General features: G+C 37.8%; 1 protein-coding gene across 5 annotated transcripts in view; it reads left to right on the top strand.

The window, feature by feature from the left end:
* The window catches only part of LOC112054819 (ras association domain-containing protein 10), a 136,987-nt gene extending 118,744 nt beyond the window's left edge, over positions 1 to 18,243 (top strand). For 4 of the 5 annotated variants that reach the window (XM_052888580.1, XM_052888581.1, XM_052888579.1 and 1 more), the window contains 4 exons: positions 11,883 to 12,023; positions 13,863 to 13,987; positions 15,783 to 15,997; positions 16,728 to 18,243. In XM_052888580.1, the coding sequence (XP_052744540.1) occupies positions 11,888 to 12,023; positions 13,863 to 13,987; positions 15,783 to 15,997; positions 16,728 to 17,523 (1,272 nt within the window). In that variant the 5' untranslated portion in view covers positions 11,883 to 11,887 and the 3' untranslated portion in view covers positions 17,524 to 18,243. The remainder of the gene's footprint in view (positions 1 to 11,882; positions 12,024 to 13,862; positions 13,988 to 15,782; positions 15,998 to 16,727) is intronic. The other variant, XM_052888583.1, reaches the window with a different exon arrangement.
* The last annotated feature ends 62 nt before the right edge of the window (positions 18,244 to 18,305 follow it).

The raw sequence follows: 18,305 nt of genomic DNA, 5'->3' as shown, positions 1-18,305 counted from the left end.
TACATATTAGCTTAAGTTTAAATAAACTATCACATTGTGGTACTTTTCACAACTTGACTCTTAATACACGCACAAAAATATTTTCTTAATTTTCTTCATGTTCAGAAAATTGTCATCGCTGTATAATATTTTCTTTCTGTAAGTTTTAACTTTCTTGATTTAAATTCACTTTCTCGTAAACTTCTTTCGATAGTTCCTCATTATTTGTATGTTTTCTATATGTATTTAAAATCCTTTGTTTTCTTACACTTTGTTGGGGTTCGTTTATTGTATCATCTACTTCATTTAGTACCTTTGTATCTATCTCACCAAATATTATCCAGCCCAACGCAGTATTTTGTGCACAAGGTGTACCTTGAGGACCCTTTTCTAGACCTTGACGCAGCAATTTAGCATATTCGTTAACACAAGAAGTAGATCTATAGGTCTTGACTTGAAGTATTCTGGATCTGCCAAGTCAAGATTTGTAATATGTGGCCATTTCTTGAGAGTTTTGTTATTTATCCATGGTATGTCATTTTTAATCTGTTTTGCTCTAATGAATGCTTCTATAGGAAGACAAAAATTAGGATTACTTGGTGATAACACTTGTAGGTTAACCGCTTCACTTACTGCCACTCTCCTAGATTCTATTCCTGTAACGATTTTGTTTGTGTTGTGTTTTCTGAGCCTCAGTGTTTGAGCCGCCTTTTTACTGATAAAACACGCTTGAGAGCCCAAGTCTATAAGCGTCTTTAGCACAGTCGTATTACCGTCCTCACCTCTTACTGTGACTAAAGCAGTTGCTAATAGAGCAATTTTGGTTTGTTTAGTACTCATAGAAGACGCCATCGTTGTATTTACTCCTGTCTCTTCTACACATTCCTTCTTTGATATTCTACTTGTCTCGTGTAAAAGAGAATGGTGACGCCGTTTACAAAATTTACAGCATAATCTAACCCTACATTTAAATATTTTGTGGTTAGGTACTAAACAATTATAGCAAACCTTGTTATTCTTGACGTATTTACTTCTCTCTGTAGGATCCATCTTTAAAAAATCCTTGCAATGACTCAATGTATGATTCTCGTTGCACATTATACAAGTCTTTTTCTCTTTAGCACTAACGTGGAACGCTCTTGTCTTGATGGGTTTTTCTCGAGAAGTTAACTGTAATGATATAAGCTCTAGTGTACGAAACTTCGATTCGAGAAACTTCTTTAAGTGTTCCCATGTAGGCATATCTTCCGAGTTATGTTTGTAAGCATACTCTTCCCATTGTCGCTGTGACTCTGTGTCCAACTTTTGTACCACCAGATATATAATTAATAGATCCCAAGAATCCGTACAAATATTTAAATTTTTGAGATGATTTAAACACTCTGTAGTATTATCTAAAAGAGATTTTAACTGATTGGCGTTCTGGGTACTTAATTTACTTTGTGTATGTAATCTTCTAAGTAAGGAACTCACTATCATACGTTTATTTCCAAAACGATTTTTTAAAATTTCCCACGCTTGTGTATAGTTGTTTTCTGTAACTTGGATATGATTGAGTATTGCTGCAGCTTCTCCACTAACACTGGTCTTCAAGTAATATAACTTTTGAACTTGGCTGAGTGACGAATTATGTACTAATGTGTTGAATAGAAAAGTTGGCCATTCTTCATAGCTGCCGGTGAACGTCGGTATCTGTATAGGAGGTAGTATAACTTTTGAACAACACGAATTTTCATTAGAAACATTGACTTGCGCTTTAGTATGTAATCTTGAAGCTAACATATCTTTTAATTCGGCTATTAAGCTCAAATATAATTCTTCGTGAATAAAATACTATTCGTTAACAAAATACGGCAACAAACTTTTTTGATCCCTCGTAGTATTCTTTACTAAAGTTTCGTGAGCATTCTGGAATCTTCTCCAATGATCTTCTAAGTTTTTAATTCTTATTTCTAAATAACTTTTTGTTAATCTTTCTTCAGTACATTTCTTTAAACTTATCTCAGTTTTCTTTATTAAAATAGCAATATTTTCAAGTATACTAATAGCTTCATCCGTAATTGTAGTCATTTTTCAAAAATAATATGCAGAAATCTTCAAAATAACACGAAAAAATCACTTCCGTCACTCGTATTACACTCGAAATATTATTTCACAATTCATTCATAACTTATTTCTTCTAAAACTTGTGCATCGAGCATCGCTTATCAGTTGTCTTTTGTTCTCGGCGGACGGTCAGTCTTCGATTTGTAGGTAAAAACATCCGGCTCGAAGGACCATATGTTGAACTCATTAAGGTTGAATTCCGCCTGCAGGTAGTGGAGATGTTTTAAAGAAAATACGTATGCACTTTGACAAGGTTTTATTGCGACTGATTTAATACTTATTGGCTGTTTTACTAATGATAGATGTGCGTGTGTGCGTTGTGTATGCATATTACACGAATGTTTGTTGTGTGATAGCTTGCAATATGAACGTTAGGTATGTAACGTTTTGTATACGACGTATGACTGTGTTTTGAGTTATGTATTTAGCTTATTAATCTAAACACGGTTCAACAGTCTTTTATCCTAAGAGTGAAGAAATCGGTGATTTTTTTTATTATTTACAAGTTAGCCCTTGACTACAATCTCTAAAAGTGATGATGCAATAAGCAATTGCAGATAGAAGCGGGCTAACTTATTAGTAGGAGGATGAAAATCCACACTCCTTTCGGTTTCTACACGACATCGTACTGGAAAGCTAAATCGCTTGGCAGTACGTCTTTGCCGGTAGGGTAGTAGCTAGCCCAAGCCTCCCACCAGACATGGACCAATTAAGAAAACCTCAAACGGCCCAGCCGGGGATCGAACCTAGGACCTCCGTCTTGTAAAGGCCGCCATAAATCCGCATTAAATGTTACACCCCCATACCTCGGAGAGAACGTAAAGCCGAAAGTCCCGGTCATTAATATTAACATATTCTGATAGTGGTCGTAATAGTTCAAAATTATAATCCAAAGTCCACCTACCCGCATTAGAGCAGTGTGGTGGGTTAATGCTCCATATTCCCGCTACTATACGGAGGGAGGTCTGGCCCTGTTGTAGGTTGGTATTTATGATGAAACAACATACAACGGGTATCTTAACTCTTAAATTGGTTTATAACCAAGCGCTAACTAAAAATCTCCATTCACTCGTTTTCCGTATGAAGTGAAGGTTAAGTATCGATAAAAAAATATATCGATAGCACGCCAAAATTGATTGCTTCATACAAACGATAATTTTAGGTTCTCCGACGAAATCGATCGTTCCCCGAAAACAATTAAGCCGATAATTTGGCCCGTGCCATAACAATATGGTCTCACAAAAATGTATAATTTGACCGACACCAATTTGTTCCTTAGAATTGAACAGTTTCCGTTTAAACACGTCAAGATTTTAAGTTCAGGAGGACACCGGGGAAAGTACATATATCATCATCATCATCAACCCATATTTAGCTCACTGCTGAGCTCGAGTCTCCTTTCAGAATGAGAGGGGTTAGGCCAATAGTCCACCACGCTGGCCTAATGCGGATTGGCAGACTTCACACACACAGAGAATTAAGAAAATTCTCTGGTATGCAGGTTTCCTCACGATGTTTTCCTTCACCGTTTGAGACACGTGATATTTAATTTCTTAAAATGCACACAACTGAAAAATTGGAGGTGCATGGCCCGGACTGGATTCGAACCCACACCCTCCGGAATCGGAGGCAGAGGTCATATCCACTGGGCTATCACGGCTATTACATGTATATAGTTACATAAATGTAGGTATACTTATGTGGAAATATATTCACAACACTTGTCAGGACAACTTAATTAACAAATCAAACTGTAACCAGAATAAGACCCTAGAATGGCAGAGAATGACCTTGAGTGGAGTCACGCACTTGTGAACGTTGTGTGTAGGGTTAAAGCATCCTTTGACTGTATACAAACACTCCCCTTTTCCACTGAAGTCACTCTCCCCGCCTATCCCAAGTAACCCATAAAGAATTACAAGAGATGTGAACGGCTCGAACGCCACGAGCACACTGAAGCCAACACGAGATTGAGCTACGTCATATCCGTCACGGACTACTATTTCCTACACTATTTATTAAGAACATGTAAATTTTAAAGTGGACAACGCGGCGATAACATTATATATTTTTTTATAATCCAACATTTCCTTAAAAAGCTGCTATGTTATTTAGACTAATGACTTATATAGGCCTCTTGCTTGGACCTCCAAGTACAAAGGCCTCTAGCCGAAAGCATCCAGCGGCTCTCTGCAACCCGATTGATATCCACGGTCCACCTAGTGGGGGGTCGATCAACACTGCGCTTTCGCGGGCGGGGTCGCCATTCGCCATTGAAGTTTGAAAAAATTAAAAATCTACATATATTTTTTTTAAATCCTTACGTTATATTAATTAATAATCCTGGGTGTATTGGAGATATTGTCATGTGTGGCATAGTTTAAATAAATGCATTTCTCTTTTCTTTTTAACTGACTTCAAAAAAAAGAGAAGGTTCTCAAATCGACTGTATGTTTTTTTAATGTTTGTTACCGCATAACTTCGTCATTCTTTTTTTGTTTGAAAAAGTACACTTCCAGATACCCAGGTCCCATTTAATTTTTATGAAAATCGGTTTAGTAATTAAAGTCGGTTCCATTATTAACCGACCTCAAAAAAAGGAGGAGGTTCTCATTTGGACGCGTATTTTTTTTTTGTTAAAAAGATTATCTTTTTTTACAATTCAGTAAATTTATTTTTTATTTTTATCGATTAAATATCACGTGTCTCAAACGGTGAAGGGAAAACATCGTGAGGAAACCTGCATACCAGAGTTTTTTTTTTATTCTCTGCGTGCGTGAAGTCTATTAGTCTAACCCGTCTCATTCTGTGAGGAGACTCGAGCTTAGCAGTGAGACGAATATGGGTTGATAACGAACGAATGAATAGTAAATCGAATATGATACTTACAAACAAGGTAGCTGAGACTTATGAAGATTACCACTCAGAACGATCATATAAAAAGTATGTTACCACAAGCGGTTTTTCTTTTGATGTATATTTTTATACTTCTAGCCGGACGCAAGCTGACAACTGTACAATGATTAAAAAACTACACAAGCGAACAAACGGTATGCAACCTTTGTTTACAAATTATTTTATATGTAAGAGCAACACGCAAACATTCTTTGGTGAACTAAATAACATTATGTTTTTACTAGACTGTGGCTGAAAGAGGGTTATATAGCAGTGCATTGCTCTACTGGTATCGTACGATTATCACTGACAGGTATACTCGTATTATAGCTAATATACCTGCCCCTGCATGTAAAGTTACAGCGATGTGACTACGCTCATTTCCATGGCAACGTCGTTTTTAATGACATTTAATTTTTGGCATCCTATAGAAATAAAATTCAAATTCTAATAAAACTTATTATAGGCGAATATTACTTCGACGAGAATTAAACAGCGGAATCACACCGGTTAGATGGTGCTAGACGATGTTTCGGAGCGGCATATAAAAGTCAAAGACAAACATTCAATTAAAGTAGGCTTAGTTTACAAGCACTTTTGAAACGTTATGTTATAATTTTTTACTATAATTTTGTTTGTTTTTGATTGTAAGTTTTGACACATTGAGTTACCTTCGCCGACATGCACACAAGCGTACATATAGTAGCGTTGCGTTGCGTTAAGGGCTCCCATTTCGGGGCACGTAAAAAGGCTTACGAATCCTGCGACTACACTCTATCTATGTGTTATAAATCTATGTCCACATTTTTTTTTTTATAATCTTAGGATGTACCCATTGAGATTTTGAAAAGAAATATGAGATCGACTAATAATGAGGTCGTTTAATTTGGTTTACTATAGTTATTCCTTATGTAAACATCGTAGATTCAAGTGCACTTCAGTTTTTAATTAATTTCGAATGTCAATCTAAGCGTATTGTTAATCCAAATTTGTGTGGGCATTCAAATATTCAAGTTAACCTTGATTACCAATTAACGAATGCCAGTTTCTAAATTGTTTAATTTAAACTTATTTATGTCGGTTCAACGTTTGGTTTGGTTACCTATTACTGTACGTTTTTTTTTTTCAAAATATCCTAATTCTAATAAGAATAAAAAAGACATACATTTTATATCAATCAAGTCCGAAACGGATTTTAAATTCAAAATCACGAAAACCATTTTTCGAAAATATTTTCTGCCCGTCTTTTTGCGTTAATTTATAATTAAAATACCTACCTATTGGATTTTATTCAGATTTTACAGAGATTAAGCAAAATCTGGAGCAACATATAGACTTTATATACTATAAAGATCAAGACTGAAATCTAAATCTAAGATTGAAAAATTACCAGGAAAAATCAGAATTTCACTCAGTTAGAGTAACGGACTACGACTATAAAAATAAATGTACTTAATGAGCTTCTAGAGCTCATTTTTTTTAATCCATAAACATCACAACACACACAACAATAACGATTTCATACATACATAGATCCATTGTTTTTCATTTTCCAAAGCAGTGAGTCACGGATAATTCCGCACGTCCTTGCGTGCCGGCGTTCGGCTCGTTGTCTATAATTAGGCTCCGAGCGAGGGCTACTGATAATTCGCCAGTTAGGATACTAGTGATGTGATAGTGATGTGATCATGTGGTAGATATATATATCTTTTTTATAGATAGTACTACCCTCTCTAAATTAAGTACTAATTCGTTAATAGCATGTCTAGAAATACGTGATAGCCCTGTGGAAATAACCTCTGCCTTTCGAATCCGGTCCGTGGCTTGCACCTCCAACTTTTCAGTTATGTGCATTTTAAGAAATTAAACATCACGTGTCTCAAACGGTGAAGAAAAAACATCGTGAAGAAACCTGCATACATGACAATTTTCTTAATTCTCTGCGTGCGTGAAGTCTGCCTATCTGCATTTTAAGCAATTAAATATCACGTGTCTGAAACGGTAATGGAAAAACATCGCGAAGAAACCTGCATACATGAGAATTTTCTTAGTTCTCTGCATGCTTGAAGTCTGCCTATCTGCATATAAAAAAAGCTTTCGTAGTTTAAGACAATTATGCACATTTGTCCACTTCAGTTTTAGTTTTTCACTCTAGTATAAAATATCGATTAGTTTACTTTATCGTATTAGGTACATCACTAACTAAGCTACTGTATAGTAATCAGGCCAGTTGCATGAACACTTCATAATACAGACAGACGGACTATTTGTGGGCTAACTATAGTGCGCCACACACCTGGACTTATTTGTTAATATTATACTTTGTTGTTTTTAGTGTAAACCTAATTATAAATAGCCCTTTTTGAAAAGACTAGTAAAGGGCCCTACTTTTTACTTCGATAGGTCGGGCAGGGATTTTCTTTATTCTAAGAAAATCTTATTTTATTCTTTCTTATTTATTTCTTATTTTATTCAATTTTATTCTAAGAAAACGAGCCGTGATAGCCCAGTGGACATGACCTCTGCCTCCGATTACGGAGGGTGTGGGTTCAAAAGCAGTCCGGGGCATGCACCTCCAAATATCACGCGTCTCAAACGGTGAAGGAAAACATCGTGAGGAAACCTGCATACCAGAGAATTTTCTTAATTCTGTGTGTGTGTGAAGTCTGCCAATCCGCATTGGGCCAGCGTGGCGGATTATTGGCCTAAACCCTCTCATTCTGAGAGGAGACTCGAGCTCAGCAGTGAGCCGAATATGGGTTGATAATGATGATGAAAATCTTAGTAGCTTCTAGTTGGGTGTACTCTTTTATAATAAGTATAGTCTTTTTAAGGTTTTTATTTTCGGGAAGCGCCAGTTTAAGTGAGATTGTTGATTATATTTTTCTTATTAATTTACTTTCAAACGTAAGGGGCCCCTGTAGTCCGAAGGCCCCGTATCATTGATACGGCTGATACGGCGGTAGCTATGCCCCTGTACAAAGCATTTGTACCACAAACACATTGTAGTAGCGAGATTCAAATATCATTTCTTTTATAGAGACACGCGTGACTCTAAAATGGGCCATAAATTTAAAAAAAAGGTCGATAAGTGTCTTCTCGTGACGAAAATGAAATCTGTAATTGGCTCCAGAAATTTCGTAGTCGTTCAGAAAATCAATCAGTTTTCCTGGCTTAATCTTGTTCATGGGTGACTTTAAGATTTATATTAATTTATCTACTATTTTATTAAAATATAATATATCTATACTAATATTATAAAGCCGAAGAGTTTGTTTGTTTGATTGAACGCGCTAATCTCAGGAACTACTGGTCCGATTTGAAAAATTCTTTCAGTGTTATATAGCCTATTTATCGAGGTAAGCTATAGGCTATATATTATCCCTTATTCCTACGGGAACGGGAACCACGCGACTGAAACCGCACGGCGTCAGCTAGTGATTAATAAACTTACTTTTACCTAGTAAGGTACTTTAAGTACCTCATTGGTGTATAAGTTATAACTTACTTACCGACCTGTATTTAACCGCAAAACGTTTAACTGAACCATTTAAGCGGTAAACGAGGCAAATTAGAAAACACCATGTTTCTATAACGTGTGTTTTTTTAACTACAGTCTTGAAATTATAAGACGATTTTGCATTTCCTTTTCATATCCAGTTTTGAAGGAATGACTTATTATTCTAGTTATCCTTAGTTATATTACGCTTTCAGCCATTACCTACGCCTAAACCAAACCCATTTTAAAATTTCTTTCACCAATGGAAAGCTACATTATCAACAAGCAAGATAACGCGGATATAATTACTGCGGGGCGTCTATTAGTTAAGTAGGTATCTATTCTGAAACCAAAGGATTAGTTTCATCATCGACTCCTGGTGCCAATGATATTTTATACTAGAGATAGTGCACTAGTGCGTCAATACTAAGGCGGACAAATATATATAATTATCTTTATTTCATGCAGTCGCTTATTAAACAACGAACGTTATTTAAGCAAATAAAACCTACATATCGTCTACAATATGGAGTTGTGTGTTCAGGAAGTTTAAAAACCATAAATACATAAAAAAGTATTAAATGGAATTAAAGACAAAATTACAAAGGCTAACTTGTAAAAAATAAAAAAAGCCCAACTAAAATTGCTACAACCTCGTAAAAGCAAGTCTAAACTAAAATCGCACAACTACCGCCAAAGTCGGGGTGTGCCTTAAATGTCAGAAGGGTGAACTAGGGCGTAAAGGTGGGGACCTTTGGGGATGGTAGGGGGTTACCCCCCTAGCGGAAATGCCTAATGGTGCCGTGTCACGAATCCACCACTCAAATTACTTAGGCGCCTATGTTAATAGCGGTTGGTGGATTTATAACAAATGCTTTATTTTGCTCGCCTTATCGCCTCTGTGATAGGGTGGGGTTTCTGGTAGCCATAATCGTTAAAAAGACTATATTTTTATCAAGAGTAACAGCTTACTAGTAAATTTTTATATTTTTATTCAGACTAGCGGACCCGGTCAAGTTACGCTGACTTATGTGCATTTCTGCCCTATCCTTATTCTACACTACCCTTTGACTCTTAACGTTTGTATGGGAAATAGAAAAGGGCTGTTTTTTATGGTTTTACCAGCAATTATTCTAATTTTGTCTTACCTATTAAACTCTCGAAGACACTAGACGTACGAGGTCAATTGACCTCGTGCTGCAGCGAACGTGTTAACGTTTGTATGGGAAATAAAAAAAGGTTGTTTTTATGGTTTTCCCGACAATTATTCTAATTTTTGGTATCTTTAAAACCTTCCTTATATATTCCTCCACGAACATTGCAAAACCAAGATAAGATAAATCCTTTCAACCGTTCTCGAGTTTTAGCGAAAGTAACGAAGTAGATGATTACTGGTTCCCGTTCCCGTAGGAATACATGGATAAAATATAGCCTGTAGCCTTCCTCGATAAATAGGCTATCTAACACTAAAAGAATTTTTCTAATCGGACCAGTAGTTCCTGAGATTAGCGCGTTCAATCAATCAATCAAACAAACAAACAAACAAACTCTTCAGCTTTATAATATTAGTATAGATATAGAATTAGTTAGCCCAGTGGATATGACCTCTGCCTCCGATTCCGGAGGGTGTGGGTTCGAATCCGGCCCGGGACATGCACCTCCAACTTGTCAGTTATATGCATTTTAAGAAATTGAAAACGTGTCTCAAACGGTGAAGAAAAAACATCGTGAGGAAACCTGCATACCTGAGAATTTTCTTAATTATCTACGTGTGTGAAGTCTGCCAACCCGCATTGGGCCAGCGTGGTATTGGCCTAATCTCTCTTATTCTGAAAGGAGACTCGAGCTCAGCAGTGAGTCGAATATAGGTTGATAATGATTCCTATTTAATAGAAGGGTTTCGTAGTCGCAAGCGTCTGTTAGTTATAAATCAAACAGAAAAATCACGTATAGGTAACAAACAGCCCCTTAAATATATTCAACCTAAATCGACATTCGTACAGTTGTATAAGTACCCGCAATACATGTAACCATGGCAACCGCGTAACAACACAACTTGCATAAGTCAGGGGTTGAACTGGCTGGCACGAGGGGGTGGCGATTACCATACGATAACGGCTGGAACTTTCTAAACAATGCAGCTAAACTTCGCCATCAAATCGGCTAGGTTTTTGCGTAATTCTTTTTGATTGGGATACCGTTTATCCATGATAATATTATAAGAAATGCGAAAGTTAGTCTTGTCTGTTATTAGTCTCAGTAATTTTAAGAAACAATTCGATATCTATACCTACTAATAAAGCTGAAGAGTTTGTTTGAACGCGCTGGTCTCAGTACTGGTCCGATTTGAAAAGTTCTTTCAGTGTTAGATAGCCTATTTATCGAGGACGGCTATAAGCCTATATTATAGTATAACCACGCGGGGGAAACCGCGAGGCGTCAGCTAGTTCTTAATAAGACAAGCAATAAAATTGTTGCAAAGCATATTCGTATTATGATTAGTCCATTTAATCAATATTAGAGGGAGCAAGGTAAAAAAACCTACAAGGACCAACCAACAAACTTCCTGGCAACATCGAAATCATCTGCATGCTATTTTTAGTTAAAAACTGTGAACATAATACGGTCGTACCTATTATACATACTGAACTACTCACAGCGCCTGGTCTTTTTACTGTATCTTCTATTTAGGTTTCCATCTTGGTTATGTACCCTAAAAGAAGCAACACAAATTGATATCTATTTTATTCAGGGCTAAACAACAACATATTTACCTATTTTAGAATTTAAGCTATCGTGAGTGTTATTCATATTAATTGATTATGAAACACTGCTAAAACTCACGCGATATTAGGTCGGATAACTGGTGCGTGATCGTTTGGATCGTGCCGCGATGCAAGAACCAGCTTATGACTAAGGGCCCCGTATGGATTCCAAACTAGTCGGGCATACTCCGACCTAATATCATTTGACGGCCTCCGTGGCGCAGTGGTATGCGCGGTGGATTTACAAGACGGAGGTCCTGGGTTCGATCCCCGGCTGGGCCGATTGAGATTTTCTTGATTGGTCTAGGTCTGGCTGGTGGGAGGCTTCCGCCGTGAGTAGTTACCACCCTATCAGCAAAGACGTACCGCCAAGCGATTTAGCGTTCCGGTACGATGCCGTGTAGAAACCGAAAAGAGTGTGGATTTTCATCCTCCTTCTAACAAGTTAGCCCGCTACCATCTTAGATTGCATCATCACTTACCATCAGGTGAGATTGTAGTCAAGGGCTAACTTGTAAAGAATAAAAAAAAAACGTGAGTTTTAGCCTTGTTTCATATTCAATTCATATCTACCTACTTAATTTTTGGGTTCAGATTTCAAGGGGCCACTTTTATAACAACTGCTTTTATACTTCCAGGTGTGATGGAAGCCTCATCGTCAGACTACAGCGACGAGGAGGTCGGAGTCATAGCGAGGGGTCAGAAGCTGTGGGTGAGAGGGGTCAAGGCGCATACCACCTGCGCTGACATCGTCAGAGCTTTACAGGACGCTCCTGAAGGTAGAGTACCAGTATCACATACCTTAAAGCAGTTTCTCAAAGTAGGGTACGCGACAAGATTTATGCTAGCCACAAACGGTCAATTATTCTTACGTTCCTGTAGCACCCGCGACTATAATTGATCGTGTGTTGGTCACTGCGTACATGACTTGTATAGTTTGCCGCATGGGTTTCGTTTGCTTTTCAGAAACGTGACAATAATTGACCGTCAAAGGCTACCTTTACTTACTGTAATGGTGGCTTTTTAACTGGTACCCAGTCAGAATTAATTCTCCAAAATTACTCCTAACATTGAATCCATTTGCGACAAGAAACAAGCACACCCATCACATTAATATTACAAAACACATTTCTTTTGGTACTGAAGAAGAAGAAGAAGAAAGAAGAAATATACTTTATTGTACATTAAAAACAAAAATAAACAATAACTTATAAAAACACTTAGAAACTAATGTACAAATGGCGGTCTTATCGCTAAAGAGCGATCTCTTCCAGACAACCACTGTGGAAGAAAAAAAAAAAACGTAAGCACCGATTCGGGTATACGCACACAAAAATAAGAAAAGTTAAGTAATTTAAATACATAAATATTAAGCAATAATACATAATAATAATACATAGACTGTTGGATCAAGAGTCGGATACAAAAGGCAGTGATTCTTGAAACGGCGCGTATTGTGAGGAGGTTCCTCACTCTGGAGCCCTAACCACCGGTTGCTTGGGCACTCAAATGCCCCGCAGCGGGAGGGTGAATTTTTTTTTTATAATTTTTTTTATAAATTTTTAATAATGTTTTGTATTTTATACTTATATTGTTAAAAATTTAAAAAAAAAGAAGTAATAAATAAATGAGAGAAAAAAAAAATACATAGACTATACTTAACTACATCATACATATATACAAAGAAATACATATATACATACATACATACATACATACATACACACATACATACATACACACATACATACATACATGAAAACCTGCAAAACATAAAAACAAGACGGCATCTAAGGGAAGACAAAAGAAAAATAATTAAAGAAAATAATTGAAAAATAATAATACTGTTACCTTTTATTCAAATAAAAACCATATTTTGTTCAACAGTCAAACAATTTTTTTTCTTGGGCAGGGGGGGGCGGGGTTTGTTTCATTAGTTAGTAAGGGGTTCGCTGTCACTTGGATTTTAACAGGAGTTCGTGGAGCCGAAAGTTTGAGAAACTCTGCCTTATACAGATGACATTCACGTGAATTTGTTTAAGTACTACCCAAAATTACGGATAGGTAGCTATCCTCGATTATCAGTAACAGACAAACTATCTTTACATAGTCAAACTATCTGTCAGTAGGTTATTGAAAAGCAGATAAGAACAGAAATATAGATTTTCTTAACTTTAGTAAGGGAAATGGCGGATAGATAAGTTATTGAAAAGGGCCATAAGTCAATGATAGTTTATACCAGAGGTTAAGGCATTAACGCATCAAAACTGAGGGGGACTAATGTGCATAATTGTCTTAATTTTATTTAGTCGCTTATTAAACAACAAAAGTTTAAACACATAATACCTAAATATTGTCTACAATGTCGTGTGTGTTCAGGAAATGTAAAAACCACCTATATTATATATACACAAAATTGTGCATGTGTGCGCTCAGTGGAGTAGCTAAATTCGGATCGCTTTTTGAGGTGATTTTTTAGGCACGTAACATGTCTATACTAGAAAATATCCATTGGTCTGAGTAACTTCGGTTCATGATGTCCTTGGTCCTGGGTCACCCAAAGATTTTATCACTGGGCTATCACGGCTTACCACATTACAAGGGTGTAATCTCCTCAGCAGGTAGCAGTCCCGGCGACGGTGAGTGGGTGTTAGCGGAGCGGTGGCGAGGTGTGGAGAGACCTTTACCGCCCGACGTACCAGTCTTGCACGTCTTGGCTGCTTGGGGGGACGCCCGGCATGAGGTATGACGTCATTTATAGCGTAGAAAGAAATTCTACCGTAGAAACAAAAAAGAAAGAAAATATTTTTTTCGGATATCTTCTCTTTCTTACATCTTTGATAAAAGCATACGTTGCTCCAGAGCTCCAGATTTAAATAAATCTACCTTCGGATCGTATTTAAACTCGTTGAGTAACTCCAGAGATTTGCAAGTAAAAATATTTTTGGTATAATTTTACTCAACGTACATACATACCTACACCCAAGTTTTAGTTAAATGCTATCACGAAATCCGCTTGATGTAGGTACAAAGTTGAAATTCGGCAGGGAGGTATTTTATAGTTAGTAGGTATCCATTAAGAACGGATGTTGCGACAGGGTCGGATTAAGGAGGTCTAAGAGCGGACGAAGTCGGGGGCGTCCACTTGTATTATCATAAATGATGGTATTATAAATAGCACACTTTCCCAAATTAATAAGGTGGGTACCACTTGGCTCTACCAGCCAATCATATAACATCATCATATCAGCCGATGGACGTCCACTGCAGGACATAGGCCTTTTGTAGGGACTTCCAAACATCACGATACTGAGCCATCTGCATCCAGCGAATCCCTGCGACTCGCTTGATGTCGTCAGTCCACCTGGTGGGGGGGTCGGCCAACACTGCGCTTACTAGTGCGGGGTCGCCATTCCAGCACTTTGGGACCCCAACGTCCATCGGCTCTTCGCACTATGTGCCCCGCCCATTGCCACTTCAGCTTCGCAACTCGTTGAGCTATGTCGGTGACTTTGGTTCTTTGGTTCTTTTGGTTTTGGTCACCTTGCTGAAGAATTACAGACCCATCTCGCTGCTAAGCCATGTTTACAAATTGTTCTCGAGAGTCATTACGAATCGTCTCGCTAATAGGTTCGACGACTTCCAGCCTCCCGAACAAGCCGGTTTCCGAAAAGGCTTTAGCACCATAGACCACATCCATACGCTGCGGCAGGTTATACAGAAGACTCACGAGTATAACCAGCCACTTTGCTTAGCGTTTGTGGACTATGAGAAAGCCTTCGATTCGGTGGAAACCTGGGCTGTGCTAAGGTCATTGCAGAGATGCCGAATTGATTACAGGTATATCCAAGCGTTGAAGTGCTTGTACGAAAACGCCACTATGTCAGTCCGTATTCAGGATCAGACTACGAGGCCAATAAGTTGCAGCGAGGAGTGCGTCAGGGAGATGTGATCTCTCCGAAGCTATTTACCGCCGCATTGGAAGACGTCTTTAAGCTTCTGGACTGGGGCGGACTTGGCATCAACATCAATGGCGAGTACATTACTCAACTGCGGTTCGCGGACGATGTAGTCATCATGGCACAGACTCTGGATGACCTTAGTACCATGCTCAATGACCTTAGCAGCGTTTCTCAACAGGTGGGCCTGAAAATGAACATGGGCAAAACAAAAATAATGTGTAATGCTCATGTATCGCTCCACCCAGTTATAGTTGAGAACGCTGCACTCGAAATTGTAGACGAATACATATACCTGGGACATTTGATCCAGTTAGGTAGGTCCAATTTCGAGAAAGAGGTGAACCGTCGAATCCAACTCGGCTGGGCTGGGTATTTCTTTAAAAAAAACGGCAAAAATTAATTTAGTGCGAATCACCTTGACAATAATTCTTCCCCAACCCGTGACGACAAGATCTTGAGTGCAACGTCGAATAATATGGTGGCGGTTAAACTTTCAAGAGGTTATTCTATCATAACCCTGACATCATATCTAAACGTTTAATCATTTGACGTTTAATCATGTCACTGTATATCCAGGTCCGGTTATCACTTCGTCGGTTATCCAGCGGCGGGGAAGACGACTCTGGTCGAGACAGCGATGGAGGCAGTCGAGCAAGGTCCAGACGAAGGAGAAAAGGAGTCCGAGCAGTCACACCACCCCCTAGATCCAAAAGCGAAGACCCGGCAGCAAGACTGGTCTCCGTCATACAGCATCAAAGCAGGACTATACATCAGCAGCTTGATAAACTTAGGTTAGTACTAGCATTCGCAACATGGCTTTCTATTGGTAAAAGATTTTTCATAATCACTTCAGTAGATCCAGAGATTTACCCCCTACAACCTCTTTATAATATTACTAGCAGACGCCCCGCAGTTTCACCCACGTAGTTTTCGTTCCTGTGGGAATACGGGGATACAGCCTATGACAGTTACAAATAACCTATTAAAAAAAAGAAAATTCAAAATCGGTTCAGTAGATTACCCCTTTGTTGAGGGTAACCCTCACAAACTTCACTTATTTCTAATAAGTATAGATACCTGTGATAGTTAGATGTCATTATTTCATGAACGCTAAAAGTTTGTCAGTCTTCAAACACAACTCATATAGCGGTCAGAGGAGGTGGCCTCTTAATTCTTCAAGTGTAAAACGTATCTTTTTGTAGTTTTTAATAAGATATCATGTGAAATCATGTCTCTATTTGCCTTTACCTTTGTGACAACCATTCGCACGAGGATCTCTTGCGATTAAAGTAATAAAGTTAGATTTTTAATGGTGGTTTTCGAAGGATTTTCGCGAAGCTGAGTGACAAGCGACATTACCCTTGAGACCTAAATACATCAATGCTGCAAGCTTTGTCACGAAGGGTTCAAATAATATTATAACAATTGTGGTGTTTTAAATGTGAAGTCTATATGTTTAATTTGGCAGTATTAGTTTGTCTGATTCTCAAAAAAATAACTAACCAAACACTACAATTTCAGGGACCAGGAGAAACTGATCGACCAACTAGAAGACCAGACACACAAAAGCAGAATGGAAAAACACGGAACCAATTATCTCCTCGAATCCTATCTCAGGGACTTGGGCAGATGCAGCGAACTCAACGACAGCCAAGCTGGTAACAGCGACAGCGGAGTAGGCGTAGGCAGCGGCACCCCACCCAGACGGCACACCAAACACAAATCCAGAAGAGAAAGACATCTGATGAGGGAACATTACTTCACGAAAGAACTCACTGACATCTGCCAAGTTAACTCCGAAAGACTAATGCAAACATCCAACGACACAGATTCCGACGCATCAGCCGATGAACTTTCACGAATGCGAGAAGAAATTGAACTACTAGAAAAACTAGCAATTATAAACAAAAGATTACACAGAGAGGAGGAACTTGTTGTGCGATTAACTGCCAAAGTTAAGAGATACACGGACGAAAATAAGGCGAACAGCTGTGAAAACGTATCCCAAGTTTCGATGCTCATCGACAAAATTGAAGAAGAATTAGGTAACTCGGAAAAGGAAATGCAACAAAACGCAACAGAATTAGAAACAGCAGATAGGGAACTAGAGTTTAGGATGAAATTATTAGATGAGCTAACGTTAGAATTAGAAAAAGAGGAGTTGCAAAACACTATCCTAGAAAGGCAATTGAACGAAGCGTCGAGTCGACAACCAATAATATTGCAAGAAAGTTACATACCTGTTCTAGACCAAACGAATAATCAACCAGTTTTTACATACAGCGGTAACGGATATGTATTGGACACTCTTGTATGACATAAGTGTGATTGTTTGAACCCTGAATTTGTCCCAAAGATCACTTTGAAATTACCATAGTTAGCTTCCAATAAATGTACGATCGAGTGATGTATTCCAAAATGAAATGGTCCCAAAATTAATTATAAGTAATTTTAAGTAAAACTGGTAAAGATTCAAGCAAACGAGATAACAAATCAAATAAGAAATAGCCTACAAAAGTCAGAAATTGGCAATGACAATTTGTTAAATTGGACTGAATTAGAATAAAATTAATTTTCATCTGAACCATAAAAATGTTATAAAAATGTTTCTGAGCCATATGTCCACAGAAATGTTACATGAGCTTTGCATTTTTTAGAAGACACAATTTTATTTTTGGGACATGTATGGGGGGGTCAATAGAAGCTTAACCTCAAATTTATGGGGTTGCCACCCTTGTCCCCCGGTCGCCATCTTGAAAAAAGGGGGTGAAAACACTTTTTTCGCTATATCTCGGAAACTATACATCTTACGATAATTTTGTGAAGTCATAATTTGATTATATAACTTTTTGCCCTGAATTAAAAAAAGTCCCAAAAATAAAATTGCGTCCTCTACAAAATTCTAATATTCTGTCCTGAAATTTTAACATTTCAATGGACTAAAAACTCAGTGCATTAGCTTTTTCTTTGCGTTCGAATCGATACCAATATCTAATGGTGCTAAGTTGTGTAATACTATGAAATTAATTATATTAGTTAGAAACATTCTATGTAACTTGTAAATAGATCTAGTATAATAAAAAAAAGATATTTATATAT

Source organism: Bicyclus anynana, chromosome 23, assembly GCF_947172395.1.
Source record: "Bicyclus anynana chromosome 23, ilBicAnyn1.1, whole genome shotgun sequence".
Classification (NCBI taxonomy): domain Eukaryota; kingdom Metazoa; phylum Arthropoda; class Insecta; order Lepidoptera; family Nymphalidae; genus Bicyclus; species Bicyclus anynana.
This window is presented reverse-complemented; position numbering and strand designations above follow the sequence as displayed.